Source organism: Pogona vitticeps, chromosome 4 (assembly GCF_051106095.1).
Source record: "Pogona vitticeps strain Pit_001003342236 chromosome 4, PviZW2.1, whole genome shotgun sequence".
In the NCBI taxonomy this organism is placed as follows: Eukaryota; Metazoa; Chordata; class Lepidosauria; order Squamata; family Agamidae; genus Pogona; species Pogona vitticeps.
In genome coordinates, this window is record NC_135786.1 from 56,464,570 (window position 1) to 56,480,795 (window position 16,226).

General features: G+C 42.0%; 2 protein-coding genes across 2 annotated transcripts; one reads left to right on the forward strand and one right to left on the reverse strand.

Moving 5' to 3' along the window:
* Positions 1 to 485: 485 nt before the first annotated feature.
* On the forward strand, positions 486 to 6,043 carry CLPS (colipase). The gene is made up of 3 exons (XM_020794906.3): positions 486 to 603; positions 2,263 to 2,385; positions 3,363 to 6,043. Exons 1-3 carry the CDS (start codon positions 520 to 522, stop codon positions 3,507 to 3,509), a joined length of 354 nt encoding a protein of 117 aa, XP_020650565.3. The 5' UTR covers positions 486 to 519; the 3' UTR covers positions 3,510 to 6,043.
* LOC110081307 (armadillo repeat-containing protein 12) lies at positions 4,202 to 15,020 on the reverse strand. The gene is made up of 6 exons (XM_020797907.3): positions 14,656 to 15,020; positions 13,395 to 13,552; positions 12,072 to 12,206; positions 9,399 to 9,572; positions 8,739 to 8,810; positions 4,202 to 7,089 (listed from the first exon to the last, which is right to left on the reverse strand). Exons 1-6 carry the CDS (start codon positions 14,876 to 14,878, stop codon positions 6,442 to 6,444), a joined length of 1,410 nt encoding a protein of 469 aa, XP_020653566.3. The 5' UTR covers positions 14,879 to 15,020; the 3' UTR covers positions 4,202 to 6,441.
* Positions 15,021 to 16,226: the final 1,206 nt, after the last annotated feature.

Sequence of the window (16,226 nt, forward strand, 5' to 3'; positions counted from 1 at the left end):
TTTTTCCTGCCTGCAAGAACAGGCAATGCTGAATCGTGGCTTGCTTCTGCTTACTGGGATAATTTATTTTCAGCAGCTTTGTAGCAATATGAGCATAAAACAAAAACCTAGGTGCTGGGAGAGCAATTGTGCAGCCACTGTACTGTATGCTCAGTTCAGTCCAGCCCACCCCACAAAACCCACTAACTTACCACCTAGAGCTGATCATTGCATACTTACTCAGAAATAAATCCCACTGAATCCAGTGGAATTTGCTTCCAGGTAAGTGAGCATAGACTTACCATCTATCCCCAGTTTATCTGCCATTTCCCTCCTCTATGATTTCTTAGTTTAGGTTGTTGTCTCCAATAGTATTTTTCCACCACTGGTATTTTTCCACAAGTGGACATGCATTCATAGATGATTGGAAGGAAGGAATCACATGGCTTTGGTGACATGCTTTATAAATCTGCAGTATCCTAGAAGTGCTGAGTTCTCAATTAAAGAGCACCAGATCAGCTTGTTGGCTGCCAATAACCAATGGAAAAACTTTGGGTCCTGCTGCTGCTCACCTTTGTCTTGGCAGAGACTTTTGCTAATCCAAGAGGACTTATCACCAATCTGGTAAGAGAGTACTGGCTGATACAATATTGTACCATGCATTATGTACTCTACTTTTTGCTTTCCTAGATGAAAGAGTTTCTGTCTTAGTGTTCATGGTCTTCTTTCTAACAAAGGGATTATTGCCCTGTTCTAGCATAAAGCTTTGACAGACATTCTTCATTTGATTTCAGGCTATGATCCAAATCAGAATTTATTTCAGAGATGTTTCAGTCACTCTTCTTCAAAAGCAAATGGAAGATAGAGCTGGAGCTACTCATAGATCTCTAGATGATTTGAAGTAGATTAACAAAGGAGTTTGATTTTTTTTAAAAATCATCCTAGATGTTTAACAATAGTAGCACCATAAAGACCCCCAGGTTTTTCTCCAAAGATCAGAAACACTTGAGGTAATTAGCAGTAAGTGTTTATATCAAAGAATCATGAGCTCCTATCACTTCTGTTTCTCCAAATAGGATTCTGGCTAATACATTTATCATATATTCCTTTTACTTTTTTTGGCAGAAGTGTTTCCCCAGGTGCTGTAAAATGCAGTAGTCATGCCACATGTTTTTTCTTCACCTCTGTATCTTGCATTAATTGTGCTTTCTTTTGTGATGGGATAAATCATTGAAGGGTAAATGGGCATAATCAATGGATCTGATTGTTGAGGCATATATCTCTGAATAAATTCCATTGTGGAAGAGAAAATGGGTTAATTAATATCTAACTTGAGTCCTGTTTCAGTCTCTGCTAGCAAAAAGCAGAAATAAACAATCCAATAAATAAATCACATTGTTGAGGTTTTGTAATAGAAACTCTGCAGAGATGGCAAATAGATTCCAGTAAAATAATCCAGTTGGTGTAGATGGACTTAAGACATGGCTGTGAAGTTCATAGTTTGGCTGAGAACCAAACTATACGTAAAAGTAGTGTTGCACATCTAGTCAATTGCTGCAGTGAAGACTATAAGAGTGTACATTTTGTCAGTCTGCTGAATTTCATCCACATTTTTCCTCATCCCATAGAACTATCTTACTAGACATCCTTCAGTTTACTGTTAGGCACACAATGTTGCATTGTTAAGGGGCAAAGAATTCTGCCGGTTTGGTCAATTCTTTGGCATATTCCTCTCTTAGAAATAGTCCACTTTCTACTACAACACTTCATCCATGGGCTCTGTATATGGAGCAGATTCTGCTGTGGTTGTTTCCCCACAAAAAAAAACAGCAGCCTATAATGGCATAAGAAAAAATGGTTTGCATTCAGAAGAGTTGCAGCATGTGTGCAAGAAAGAGTTCATTCATTTTGTTTGGCACAGCACTGAGACCCACTTGGGCTGTTTCATCAAAGGCATAAAACAGGAAGTGACTCTCAGACTCAGTTTTCATATATTTAAAACAATGTTATAATAATTTATCCCACCAGAATGATCAAGATGAATTAGTTCATCTTTCAAATATGGACTGATCCTGGAGTTAGTGACCCATGATTCTAACAAAGGAAATCAGGACATGTGAGAGATTTGCAAGACTGACCATTTAATCCAAACACTGGAAATTATTTGTAGCACAGTCTCATATAAAACCAGGATCACATGCATCAGCTTGATTGCAAGGGGAGCAGAGGGCGTGGACATCTATCCTATTTCTTGCTTCTCATCAAACTGTGCTTTCCTTCTAGGACAATGGGGAGCTATGTTTGCAAAGTGTCCAGTGCAAAAGCGGATGCTGTCACAAAAACAGTTTGTTAGGATTGGCCCGTTGCATGGACAAGGCAGCTGAAAACCAGGAATGTTCCAGGAAGGTAGATGCATTTCTTACCATTTACTCAGTACCTGCCTTCTGACTGTTCTGCTGGCCATCATATTCATTGTAATGTAAACCCATACTATGAATCTGATAGAGATCCTGAAGAGCAGGATCTGGTTTAGAGCAGATCTTTCTTGAGCAGAAAGAAGAACCCAGCAAAGAACACTGTAGGGAGAAATAATGTCATCATACTGGTGGGAAGGGAAGATTAAATTAGGGGCAGAACAGGTAGTAGCAGAGTAAATGAGTTTAAGGCTCTGGTCTTCTATCCATTTTCCTGAAGGTAAGTACAATTGCACGCAATATGACTTACTTCAGATAGACATGTATAGGAGTGTGCTGGAAAGGGGGAGAAAAAGGGAAACTGATAAGAAGAATTCCAATAGTATGAGAGATTCACATGAAGCCTGGCCCATATCTTATTGGTAGGGAATATATAGACTGTCTATGTTAATACCTTCAAGTAGAGGATCTCAGAGATCAGGCATGAGAAAGAAACCCTTCTTGAGACCCTGATGACCCCTTGAAAATTTGGAATAAATGGGATGAGACTAGATGGATCAGTAATCTGGCTGACTATTCAACAACTGCATCTATCAAAATGTTACAGGTTCAACCACATCTTCAAAAAGTGCAAATCCCACAGTCTCCCAGATACCACAAGTTTATAGTAAAAAAAAAAGTAACTTTTCCAAGCTCCATAGCAGTGTTTCCCAACCTTGGGTCCCAGATGTTCTTGGACTATAACTCTCAGAAATCCTGGCCAGCACAGCTGGTGGTAAAGGCTTCTGGGAGTTTTAGTCCAAGAACATCTGGGGACCCAAGGCAGGGAACTACTGATCTATAGGAAGAGAAGTAAGAGGTACAGGATGATGCCTGGACTTGGTTTGAGTGACATAATGAATATAAGATAAGGGGCACGTGTAACTCTTAAACTTTATATTCTAATCTATATATTCTTTATGTTTGCAGCACCTTTATGGATTTTATTACAGGTGTCCTTGTGAAGGTGGCTTAAATTGTGATGCCAGTTGGACAATCGGAGGGGTTATCACCAACACGGATTATGGCATCTGCCGAGACCCAAAGGACAGCAATGCCCAAAAAGAAAAAAATTAAATACACGAATACTTTTCTTGATTCCTTTTACCAATTATGCAGCTGTTATCACTCCTATGGCAAAATCATTCCAGTACAGTTTTCCGAATAAAACCAGGCATCATTGTCTCCATTTTTTTCCACACATGCTTTTGGTTAAACTGCAAATACTTCCAAACATACCTCTCATCCAATTTGCTACAAACCTTTCCTTGTCTTAGGTATATTCTACACCCTTACTATTTTCTCTGAATATTTTTATATATCAGTTCAGCACTGAAGATCTGTACTTTAAAATCTACTTTTTCCTCACAAACCCCATTTTTTTTAATGGAAAAGCATTTTACAATTTAGTGCCTCTTCCACTACCTGCTTTCCGCCATCTTATATGTTGTTCTGCATCTTCCATCATAGAAAGAACTGCATTTCTTATTCCTAAATGAAACTGAAGCCTATCATTCTGGCTACTTCCTCAGGTCATGCTTTTTTGTCTTCTTGTGCTGCCACAGGATGTGTCTGTAAGCAAGGAGCATCCTTCCTTAGTCTCTGTTCTGACTAAAGCATTTGTAAAAATTGGAAAAAGTCTCATAGTGTTTGACATTCTTTCCTCTCTTTGTATTCACTTCATTATGACATAGTAGTTCAGGATGTCTTGCCTTGAAGAAGAAAGAAGTAGAGGTAGCATTGCTGGTGGCAATGGGAGACAATTCAGATACTTTGTGGAAAAGTTCTTGGAAAACAGAGTCGGGAGATGGCTGCACGAGCAGCAGGGAGGAAACTAGTGTGGACCACTTGGGAACATCAGGCTTTATTAGATTGTTCTAACCTTACTGTTCACATGGAAAGCAGGGGAAATGATTAATTTGCCAATATCCTGAACTGGCTCGCTTTTTAAGCTATTTTATGTTACTGGCAAATTGAAAAAGGAAGGCTTACTTTGAATCAGTTCAAGTGATTCGGTTCCAGCAGAAACCTCTTGACTTGGCACAGAAAGGTGTGGCTGGGATTGACCTGGGAGCGGGCTGGTATGTTCTAGTCAGACAGGTATGTAGATCAGTACTTAGATCACAGTTGATATGATTTGGTTCAAACCAAATTGTTTCATCCACACTTAGATCAGTCCATCCTTCCTTTCTGACAGCTGTCATGCACCTTTCTGGCATAAGGATAAGGGCTTCTGGGGTTTTTGTGTGCATGTTTTGGCATGATACAGCACAACCCTAATTATCCCGTTGTGTAGCCTGTGCGGATGGCTACTTCACACCCAAATGGAGCTGTTGGTGGCGTTATCTGAGGTGGCAACTCTGTGATGTAATAGGTGGGTTGTGGCATTGAAAGGAAGGATGGAGAAACCCCTCCTCTGTTTTCATCTTCTTATTTTTAATATTAATACTTAATTTAAATATTTGATTTAATATTAATCTTGTTCATATTAGCAGATGCAGTGCATACTAGGTCAATACATTGTTCTTTCAAGAGGCCACTCAATTTATTTAACAACAAGAAAAGGATGGCCACTGCAGCCTGTTGAAAGATGGCTGCAAGAAAAGGCAGGAAAAGGGGGTCTCTGGGGCCTTCCTGGACTTTGCCTCCACAAAGCAACCCAGATCCAACGGAGCTCCACTGAGAAAGGAGGAAAAAGGGAGTGGGGGTGGGAGTTACCTACCTTCCACCTCCCCAGTCTTCACCCAAACATTTTCCCCTTGAGGCAGTACCGCAGCCACCGTCTTCTCACTCTGAGTAAACTTACTCATTAGTAAACCAGTAACCCAAAGAATTGTGTGGAGCGACCTTGCAGGAGAATAAACATTTCCAGTGCAAATGGAACGATCACTCAGGCGAGAGGTAAGATAGTTTGTGCTGAATCTTTTAAGTGTGAACCAAACCATTCCAAATTCTCCTGTCTAGACTGGCCCAAAGATATTGTTGGATCACCATCTTTGAGAGCACCCCATACCATCCCTACAGTGCTCCAAACAGCACTGGCAATTTCCCCTGGTGCCACCATTTTTGGGGGGGGTATCTCTCCCCTCTCCCCACATAGTGCTTATCTGAATAACTGCTAATTTGGATGATTAAAAAACAAAACACTGTTTGGATACAGAACTCAGTTGACAGAAACTGACACCCTTGTGAGCACCCCATTGCATCAGATCAGGCAGTCACCCAGAGTAAAAAGTGGGTAAAACAGAGTCAAAGTAGGATTTTAAAAACCTTGCTTTCTGTTGTTGTTTTTTAACATCACTGCTGAGTGATACTATACTGTATTTTTGTTCTATTTTGCTTTAATTTGTTCCACTCCAGATCTGTATCAGCCCCTCTGCATGTCTCCCTGTGCAGACCTTAATACCTGATTGTTGCATGCTTATCCATCCCCTTTGTGTGTAACTTTCATTTGGAGTCATTTCCTCAGGGGCATGGTTCTGCTGGTCTGTTTCCAACTCTTCCATGCCTTAACATGACCTGCTTATGTAGTTTTCTTGAAATGTCTGATGTTTCTTCCTTTGGGAAACTACTGCTGAACTTACACAGAAAAATAGTTTGATAGGTAAAAACATGAAGGCTTGAGAATGGTAGCTGGGAAAAACAAGAGGAGGAGAGTAGAAGTGGGTTAGGGGTAAGGGCAGGGAAGACAAATTAAAATGGTGACTGATGGGGGTGATTGGAATTGGGAATGAGATGTCAGGGAGCAATTCTGAATTTGTATGGATGGGTGGTACCCACAGAGCCCTCTGCATCCCACCCCATTCAGCAAAAAAGACCTGCCCTTGTTTGAGTGCAAATACTGGGATGATCTGTTCCAATCTGCAACAAAAATATCAAAACATCCCAGAATAATCCTAGAAGGACTAGGGGCCACAAAACTATGTGGACAAGCTCTGAAATTGAGAAGCAGTTTTGTCCTTTCTTTTCCAACTCCTTTATTAGTCTTGCTCCTCTATAAACTGATTTCTTAAGTGCTGCTGTCACTGTCACCTAAGGGAGCAGCTGGAGGAGGATGGAAGCTGCCAAAAGAGTCCTCGAGGACCCGGCTGCTGCTGTTGACACTGACATTTTCTAGAGGGTGGAAGCTGTGGTCAGTCCTCTGAAGGGGGTAGAAGCTGTCCCCAGTCTCGTCAGTGCCTTGGAGGGGGTAGAAACTGCGGCCACTATCATCATGGACGGGGTGAAAGGAAGTGTCAGTGTCTGTGGCATCAGAGGGGTGGGTGCTGAGAACAAAAGGGTGGTTACTAAGGACAGAGTTAGCAGCCTGGCTAATTCTCGTTGACTCAAGAGGTTGGACGCTGATGTTGGCATCAAAGGGGGGTCCACTGGCCATCTTGCTCTCTTCCCTGTTAAGCCGGAGGCTAGGGATAACCTTGCAGGCCTGAGCCTGAACGTCCTCCTCTGGGTGGATGATGAGAGCGAGCAAACGGTCCGGCAGGCGGGAGTTTTCCCCAAAGATGGTTTCATGAAGAGAGTTATCGCTGTACTGCCAGTCCACAGACTGGTACTGGGGGGAAAGGCGGCCCACACTCAGACACTCCACAAAGACTAACAACTCACAAAGCAGGTTGCCAGGCAGAGATGGCTGGAAGAGGCTCAGGAACTCTGGGGGTGCCTTTTGGGAAGAGAGATCACAACCAGTTTTAGTGAAAGGTCTCTTCATCCTTTCCCTCATTCCTCACTATCCCCATGCAGGTGATTTCATTGATACATATTTCCTGATTGTATCAGCCTTTCTTTGCATCATATTTTTAAACATTCATGGCCCAACTTTCTTCCAAGGAGTTCAAGGTGGCACGCCTAGCTCTCTTCCCAGTTTTTATCCTCACAACAAACTTGTACGAGGCAGGTCAGGCTGAGAAAGAATGACTAGCCCAAGATCAGATAATGAGCTTTGTAGCTGAGCAGAACTCTAGCTTTATTCAACATTCTAATCACTGCCCTGTATTGGTCTTCTAGTTTTACATGCTCCAAAGGCAGAGTTCTGAAAACCATGAAACAGAAGTAAAGTAGTAGGTCTCTTATCTTTCTTTGGCAACAGTCATGCTATTGGGGCAGATTAACAGGATGACAAGTAACCTGAGTAATAGGTTCAGGTTGATTATAAATCCTTATTGATTTCTTACATCAAGGCTCTTGAAAGTTGCTACTATGTAATCATAGGCCAAGTCTGCTTGGGAGGCCTAGGACAGTGGTCCCCAACCTTGGGCCTCCAGATGTTCTTGGACTTCAACTCCCAGAAATCCTGGCCAGCAGAGGTGGCAGCGAAGGCTTCTGGGAGTTGTAGTTCAATAACATCTGGAGGCCCAACATTGAGGATCACTGCCCTAGGAGACTACTTCTGTGCTCCAGGCAGATTGGTGACATTGTACTTACAACTTTCCAAAGATTTAAATCTCTCCCCTGCACCTTCAAATGAGATGGTAACGGGTTTGGTTTTGTAGAGGTGAACAATTTCCCTGCAACAATATGTTTTGCACACAGCAATAGGAGTCTATTGGTCAGTTTTGAAATGCAGGTACTCATAATGATAGCTCCAAGGTTACAACCCCAGGAAGGCTCCAGAAATACAGGCAACTACACCAATGCTTGAGTGTGCACACACATATATCCCCAGGAGCAGCATCATGGAGCATAATACGCAGTTCATTTGGATCAGCTGACTTGCATGGAATAGTAATTGGACGAAAGGCAGCATGTTGGACTTTGCAAGAGAAAGGAAAAGTTGGAGAGGGGACACCATGCCTCCCAAAACTTCTTAGGTCCAAGTTTTTCCAGGAGTTTATTTTGCCATCTCCAAGGGAGGATGGGGACCTGATCATGGACAACTATACATTACAGAATTTGCCAGGCTGTTTTGTCTTAACCATCTACTTGAGACAAGCCCTTGCCATCCTGAAATATTTTGCTTTAGAACAGAAATAGTTTATCACAATGCGTTACTGCTAGGAAAATCTCCTCCAGGGCAGGCCTTGTGAGAACTGCAATTATGCTCAGAGAGGGCAAAATCCAGTTCCACAACACCACTGCTCAGCCTCACAGCTTGAGAAAATTACTTTTTGTGAAGTACAGCTCTCAGATCCACACACAGAGACACACACATGTAAAACTAGGTATCTATGGCCACATTGCAACATAGGTGCATCAGCGTAGGACTGAGACCCCTAGTCGAGCCAATCAGCCCCCACTATGGATCCCAAATCCCTCTGCAATTCTTTGTCCCCTGACTGAACAGTTTCCCTTTATGGGCTCAATGACTCTTACCCGGCAGTTCATGACGTCATACAGCAGGTCTTCCTCTTGTGCTAGTGTGCTAAGAAACTTGAGAACCTGCACCTGGACAAATAAAGAAAAAAATGTTCTCAGAAACTGTCAGCAACGAGAAATCTGGTGACCATGTTGACAGGGGATGATGGGAGTGGTCATACTAAACACCTGAAGAGCACCAGGTTGGGAAAGGTTGCATTGAGACCTTTTACAGAATGGATGGGAAACTCTTAATTTTCCAGATATGTTTTGTCCCCATCTCTCATAACCCCTCGCATTTGACTATCCTGGACAGAATTATTGGGAGTTCAAGTTCAAAAGCATCTGGAGGGCTACAGTTGCCATGTCCTGTCATACAATAGAAACAAACTCGACATTTTTTAAGCAACAAGGAAAGAACTCCAAAAACAAATCATACTAATATGAGAAGGAAATAGGGTCGAGGAATCCTGAACTGCTGCTATTCCCATTGCAGCATTTTGTTCCACTTGCAATAAATAACAATATTTAAAGGGGAAATGTCGACCCATTTTTATTTGCAGGAATATTTGCAGGAATCATGGTATAAGGTGCATTTCAGTTCTTCTAAAAAATCCAAGCTCACCATGCATCAGATAGCATTGAGAAAGAAGAGGAAGTGTCTGGGTAGTTTTGTACCTTAGCCAAAGTGTTTGCCACGAGCAGAATTTCCATGAAGTTCGGTAGCAACCTCCTCAGGAGTGAGTGAGTGCTGTTTGGTATATGTAATCCATTCAGGAGCTTCAACCCCGCAACTTGCAGGTTCATATCCCAGTTGCTGGTCACCAGTTCAATAATTTTGGGAACATATTCCTGCACAGGAAAACAAAACAGACTTTTTGTTACATTTTATCTGCTATACCTCTGTTCTTGCAGGCAATGGAATATCCTTTGAGATCAGGATAGGCTCCATGGAAGAACTGGTTTTACTTTTCATTTGCTAAGCAAACGTTTTCTGCTGCTGTTGTTCTTACATGCCATTAAATTGTTTCCAATTTATGGTTACTCTATGACTTCCAACATACCAAGTCCTCAACAGCTCAGCTCTTGTAAATTCAAGCCTGTGTCTTTACAAGAGCTCAGTTCTTGTAAACTCAAGATAGCTTGTGAGATGGAATCCATCTCATAAGCTGTCTTTTTGTGTGTGCAGATCATAACAGGGAAGTTCAGCAAGCTTTGAGGCTTCAGAATGTGGTCAGACTACTAACCTAATCTGTTGTGTTCTAGAGAATGTGGAGCCCACACATATGGGTAGGAGTGTGCTAGCCCCATTGCTCCATTACCATCGCTGTAGTCACCGAAATGCAATTGTTCTACGAGGAGGAGCTGCTGTACCTGAGTACTTCTGCACATGAGGCACCCCCTTCCAAAGTCTGGCTTCCGGCTCATGAAGCTACCCAGCTATGGCAGCTTCAAATAGTTGCTTTCCCACAATTAAACAGAAAAAGGAGAGTGGTAGGGCTTGCACATTTCCTGCAACGTAGGTTGGCTCCACATTCTTTAAAACACAACTAAGTAGGTCTTACAGCCTGTGTTTGTTACATTTATACTTCACATCTTCTTCAGGAAGCTCAAGGTGGGAGAAAAATTACATTTAGATCCTGCTTTTCTTTTCTACAGTATCTTCACAGCTGTGTGGCAAGGTAGGTCAGGCTGAGAGAAAGTGCCAGGCCCAGGGTTTCCCACTGAATTCCACAGATGAGTAGAGATTTTAACTTTTGTCCCCTAGTCCAACCCTCTACCCACAATACCATGCTGCTTCAAGCAATTTTATATTTTTATTTTCAGCCTATATTTCTCCCCCCCCCTCCCATTTTTATCCTTTTAACAACTTTGTAAGGTAAGTTAGGCTGAGAGGTAGTCAGGCCCAAGGACACCAAATTAACCTCAGGGATGACTCCATAAGCCAGTGTGACACTTTAAATGATTAAAGAAACAGAAAGGGGTCCTAGTTCCCAGTAGTCAAATGTACACAAACCGGGCTGAGGGACAGCTCCTCTACCCGTTTTTTCTCATCCTCCCTTGTCCCCGTGACTTAGAAGTATTCATATTGCACTCCATCCCTCCACTCCATTCTTCCTGTAATCCTAATCATTGGAAAACATTATTTATTTATTTATTTATTTATTTATTTATTTATTTATTTATTTATTTATTTATTTATTTATTTATTTATTTATTTATTTATTTATTTATTTATTTATTTATTTATTTATTTATTTAACTTATGACGCCCACACTACCCAAAAGTCTCTGGGCAGCTTACAACAATTAAAATATGGCAAAGTCTACAGAGCCTGGCGTGCTCTAGTCCATGGGGTCACGAAGAGTCGGACACAACTAAACAACAACGACAAGAAACAAGCTTCTGCAACCAGAATGAATTGCGAAAAGGAAACAAAAATATTGAAATGCCTAACATTGGTTTGGAGCAAAATCTTGAGGTTCCCATGGCACAGAAGAATCTGGATTGAGAGCTGCCTTGGATCAATTCAAGTTAACAACCTAAACAAAAAAGAGTCCTAATTTTTCCTCTTATAGCTGTTGGATAATGTGCCATCTAGTGAAAACGGAAGGAACAGTGTCACATTTAACAGTCCTAACCTAACAGCAGGCAATCTGTGGCCCACCAGGTGTAGATGGATTTCAACTGCCCTCACTCCTGGTCACAATTACCAATGGTGAGGCATTATGTGAATGCCAACAGAAGGAGGGCTGAACTCCCCAGCTGAATTGCGAGGATAGACTAAAAGTGAAAAGTAGGAATTCCCACGTTTCACAGATTTAACAGCAAAAGTGGGTTGCAGTTGGTGAGGAAAGCTTTAATTATTTCCCAGAGCCATTTTTCCAGTTTGACTTCCAATTTTGCCTTTTCTGAGAAAGTATACAAGTGTGAGTCTTCTTCCCTCTGTTTATTTTATTTGCCATAGAGCTTTTTAATATATCCCATCCTTCAAGCCACAGTACATGTGTTTCTTACCAAAAGAATTAAAATTCAATAAAAGAAAAGAAAAAACTAAAAGTAACACATAAACAGCAAAATGACACACATGCAGCAAAACAATAAACAAACAGCATAAAATGATTAGCAGAGCTAAAAGAGGCAAAATTAAAATTACTTCAGTAGAGATGTTATTGAAAATACATTGACACAGAAAAGCCTGTGATGTGAAAGCTGGAGAAATCCTAAAAGTGCTTTTTTCCCCTACAGTGTTTATAAACAGTACATGAAGCTTTGTGTATAAAAGCTACTGCAACAACTCGATCATGTCAGAATTAAAGGCTTAAGGATAGCTTTTGTTAAGGGGTTACCTGTATTTTGATTTTAAACCTCCAGACAACAGTGAAAGCTTTGAGGGCATTTAGTGCCTCCATTTTGGTGATTTTATCCCCATCATCCAGGAAGGATGCTACCAGTTTTATATCATCATTGGTACAGGCATTGGCCTAGAAAGCAAGAAAACAGATCAGCTAATTAGGAACGTGGTTAGGCTAATACATACATCCACATAACACATTGCAAGCATTTTTCTTGGTGCCAAGAGGCTAAACTACACAAGGGTGTTATGTAGGCAGGGAGGTGGTGATTGACAAAAGAGGCAGCCATTTTTTTCACTAGCCTTGACACTGGATTGCTGTTGTTGTTATGTGTGGTCAAGTCAAAACCAACTTAACATGGCCCTAACAGGACTTTCAAAGTAAGCAAGATATCTAAGGAGTGGTATTACCAGTTCCACTCCCCCAAGTCCAATAAGATTTCATTGGACTACATGCACTCATCAGGACAAAATAACAAAACAGATGGGGGTGGGGGGTGGATCATCTGGTTCATGTTCAAACAGTATCTGAAGATCCCAGAAAGGCCAGATCAATTATAGATCTCCCAGTATTCAAACCGGTGTCTTCGATTGTTAGTTCCATTTATGTCCTTGTTTTTCCTCCAATTCACTCAAGGAAGCATATAGGAGTCTGCTCCTTCCCACTCAATAAGCCTGTGAATGAGGTCAGGCTGAGGAGAGACTGGCACAAGCTTAGAAGGATTAACTAAAGGGGAATTGAACCTGCATTTTTCAAATCCTGGTCCACTCACTATGTCCTCCTTGTATGTATCTTTCTGCTTGGGCTGAAACTTCCCATTTTTTCTTAGTGCAAAATCGCACCTGAAATCCATTCCAGTAGAAACCTTTGGCTTCTTTTTTTCGGCTCTTTCCTCCCCTTTTTCAGAATAGGTGTACAACTGTGGGGACTAGACTATATCTACGCTATCCAGCCATGGCATTTTGATACCAGTGTAACTATTGTGGCTCCATCCTATGATATCCTAACACTTTCAGAGGAGATGAGGTACTTAGAAGTCTCTTTTAAGAGGATTGCATTAGGAAAGTCCAGCAGAGAAATGTAGGTGCCTCCATCAAACTATGGATGCCAGAATTCCATAGGAGGGAATTATGACAGAATGGTATCAAACCATCTTTCTAATCTTTCTATCTTTCTAATATAGACATACTCTCTGATTGCCAATGGAACATGGCCGGCATACCAAGGAGCCTTAAAACTGAACCTGGGGGTCTGGGCTTAGTTGTAATCGCTTATTTTCTACATCACATTTTATGCCCTGCAACTTCGGAGTTTTACCTCTGTTTCCTTCAGATAGATACACTGAGTGATGGTGTGAAGTGTGGTCCTCTTGGAGTCATCATCCAGATTTGGACGGAGGGTTTGCAGGAGTCTTCTGAGCTCTCCAGGGGCATTCATTCTCGGAGATGAGACTGAATAAGACTCCACAGAAAGTCCTAGAAGCAATCATGCAGATATGAAACATTGCCTAACCAAAATCAAAGGGAAGTACCATGTATTTTTTACACCAGAACTCCCAGCACCTCTGAATCAGCAGTATAGAAAGTTCCTCTGGGGAAGCATTTCAGTATGTCTTGAAAGATGGCAGGAGTATAGCATGGGGGTTCCTCATTCTAACTCCTAAAGACAGTTTTAGCAAAGCCCAAGCCTGCAAATGGCTTGAGAGGGATTCAGTATGTTGTGAGAAGACAGCCAGAGGGTTGCCTCAAGTTGTTGTATTGAAACTTATAAGGCATATATATGTGTGTATATTGGCTTAAGGTAACTTCTGATGCATCTCCAGTCCATAAATATTTATAGCAAATTCCATTTGTTAAAGGGATTACAAGATCCTTCTGTTGTTTCTGCTGCAACAGACTAACATGGTGCCACTTCTGGAATCTGCTCCAGACTGAAATGATTGCCTCACTGGCTGGGGTATCTTGTTGGAGGATAAAAAGAAAAGTACTCCTAGGGCAAATTCCACTGAGGAAAATGCATGGATAAAGAACATCTGGGACAAAATGCTTTGATGAAAATATTCATTGGCTGGCAGCACTTGGCCATCCCTCCCCCACTACTTATTGCAACCTCTCTTCGTAGATCTCATTGCCCCCCACCCCGCAGCCTGCCAAATCTGAATAGGCCTCTTCCTTCCAGTGGACCCTGAAGGAGGAAGATACGGCAACAACCAGCTATTCCCTCCTAGATCTCTAGATCTTTGTCCCTCTCACTCTTCCTCTCCTAATGTTGGTTAGGAAAAGCACAGTGCACCCTACAGCTGGAAAGTCTGAGCCTGAGAATGTAAACCAAACAAAAATGAAAACTGAGCCAAAGCGAGGCTTCTTAGGAGCCCAGGAACATGCAGCCAAAGTGTGGGCAGAAAAGCAGGCATATGGCATCATTAACCATGCAATAACTTGGGTAAAGAGCTAAGGGCAGAGCAAGAGTCACTGGACATTGATAATGTGCCCTTTGTTAAGGACTTGTCCCATCTGGAACAACAATTTAAAATGAACACAAGATGCCTCACCATCTCCCTGTATCCCAGATGACTCACCAGATGGGCTGATTCGTGCTGGATTGAAGGGAGGGCTTCTGAGCATTGCTAGCAGAGTCTTGGATATTAAATAAATGGCTGTAGCTCCTGTAGCTGCATTGACTACATTTCTTCTACTAATCGCCTCATAGTATTTCATCATCTTGCCTGGATCTTCCAGGAAATCTGACAGAGCTCTGACCCCAGGTAACTCCCCCAGCTGTGGAAAGGCTAGATTGTTCATGGCATGGTTTGTGATGTCACCTCAGCCCATCATGACAACTGTGGCACATCACTATCAGAGGATACAACAGGTTAAGCCTTCAGAGTCTCTCCCTCTTAAGTACTTCTAAAGATAATTTTGAGGACTAAAATGTGGAAAACAACTGTGGCTCACTCAATGAGCTTGGCATGCAAAAACTCCCACACCCAATCCCTGCATCTCTACTTGGAAGAATCAGGTCGCAAGTAAAGTGAATTGCTCTGTACCTTGGGATCCTGAAAAGCCATGGCTAATTAGAATAGACTAAGGATGGGCTACAAAGAGCTTATGGGCTGCATGAGGTCTCCTGACCCATGTTTTTGGGCCACAAAGGATCCCTACCACCCTTCCCCTGCCCTCATTGAACTTGTTACTACAGTAGCAGCAAGAAAGCACCAGGTTGCTTTTAAAGCAAGCTATACAGTTCCATGTTCTTTCGTTACTAGTCATCATACTCCTAGGGGCTTCCCAGAAGCATGATGATGTTTGTATTATTGGACAGCTCTGTGAGTTGGGTATCTGGTTGCAGAGCCAGAGGTTGGGAGTTTGATTTCCTGATGTGCCTCTCAGAATAGCCACCCTTTGTGGCCTTTGGGCAAGCTGTACAAGTCCCAGAGAGCCCCCCAAAGAAGGGGGCAATACATGATCAACAGCTTCTGAGTGGTCTATGCCTAGAAAATCCTGAAATATGGGTCACCATAAGTTGGAATTGACTTGATAGCAGAGAGTTCATATATTCTAGGTCCAGAAAATATTCATATATTATAGATCTAGAAAATGTGGTCATTGAGAGGCATAAATGTTGTCGCTCCTCCTCCTCCTCCTCTTCTTCTGTGTCCAAAGCAATCCGATGCCCCTGAAGTGGAAGGATCGGAGTCAACAAGGCATTGTTGTTGCCGAGAGCATACCTGAATACAGCCCTCACTTTCCCCAGAGAGGCTCCTTCAGTCTCCCCCAGCCTACATGCTGTTAATATATGTTTCTACGTGTGCACTGTATGTGACGGGGACATGGAGGGAGAAAATGAGAAATAATCCTTTGCTTGCAAAATGTTTGGTCCAGCTGTATTATGTATTATGGAAAGGTTTTTTTTTTAAATGTGTGGATAAAGAACAGAAAGCAAGGTATATGTACATTCATGGACATAACTCTGCAGAAATGAAACAAGCAGAACAATTGTTTACTCGGAAGGCAGCCTTACACAGTCCAGTTATTAGAGCTTCCTCCTCAACAGATGTGCTTAGGATTGCTGCCTAAAGGAATCTACGATGTGCAGGCTATGGAAGCTTTCAGGATAGACATTCACAGCAAACAGCAGAAAAACAGCAGT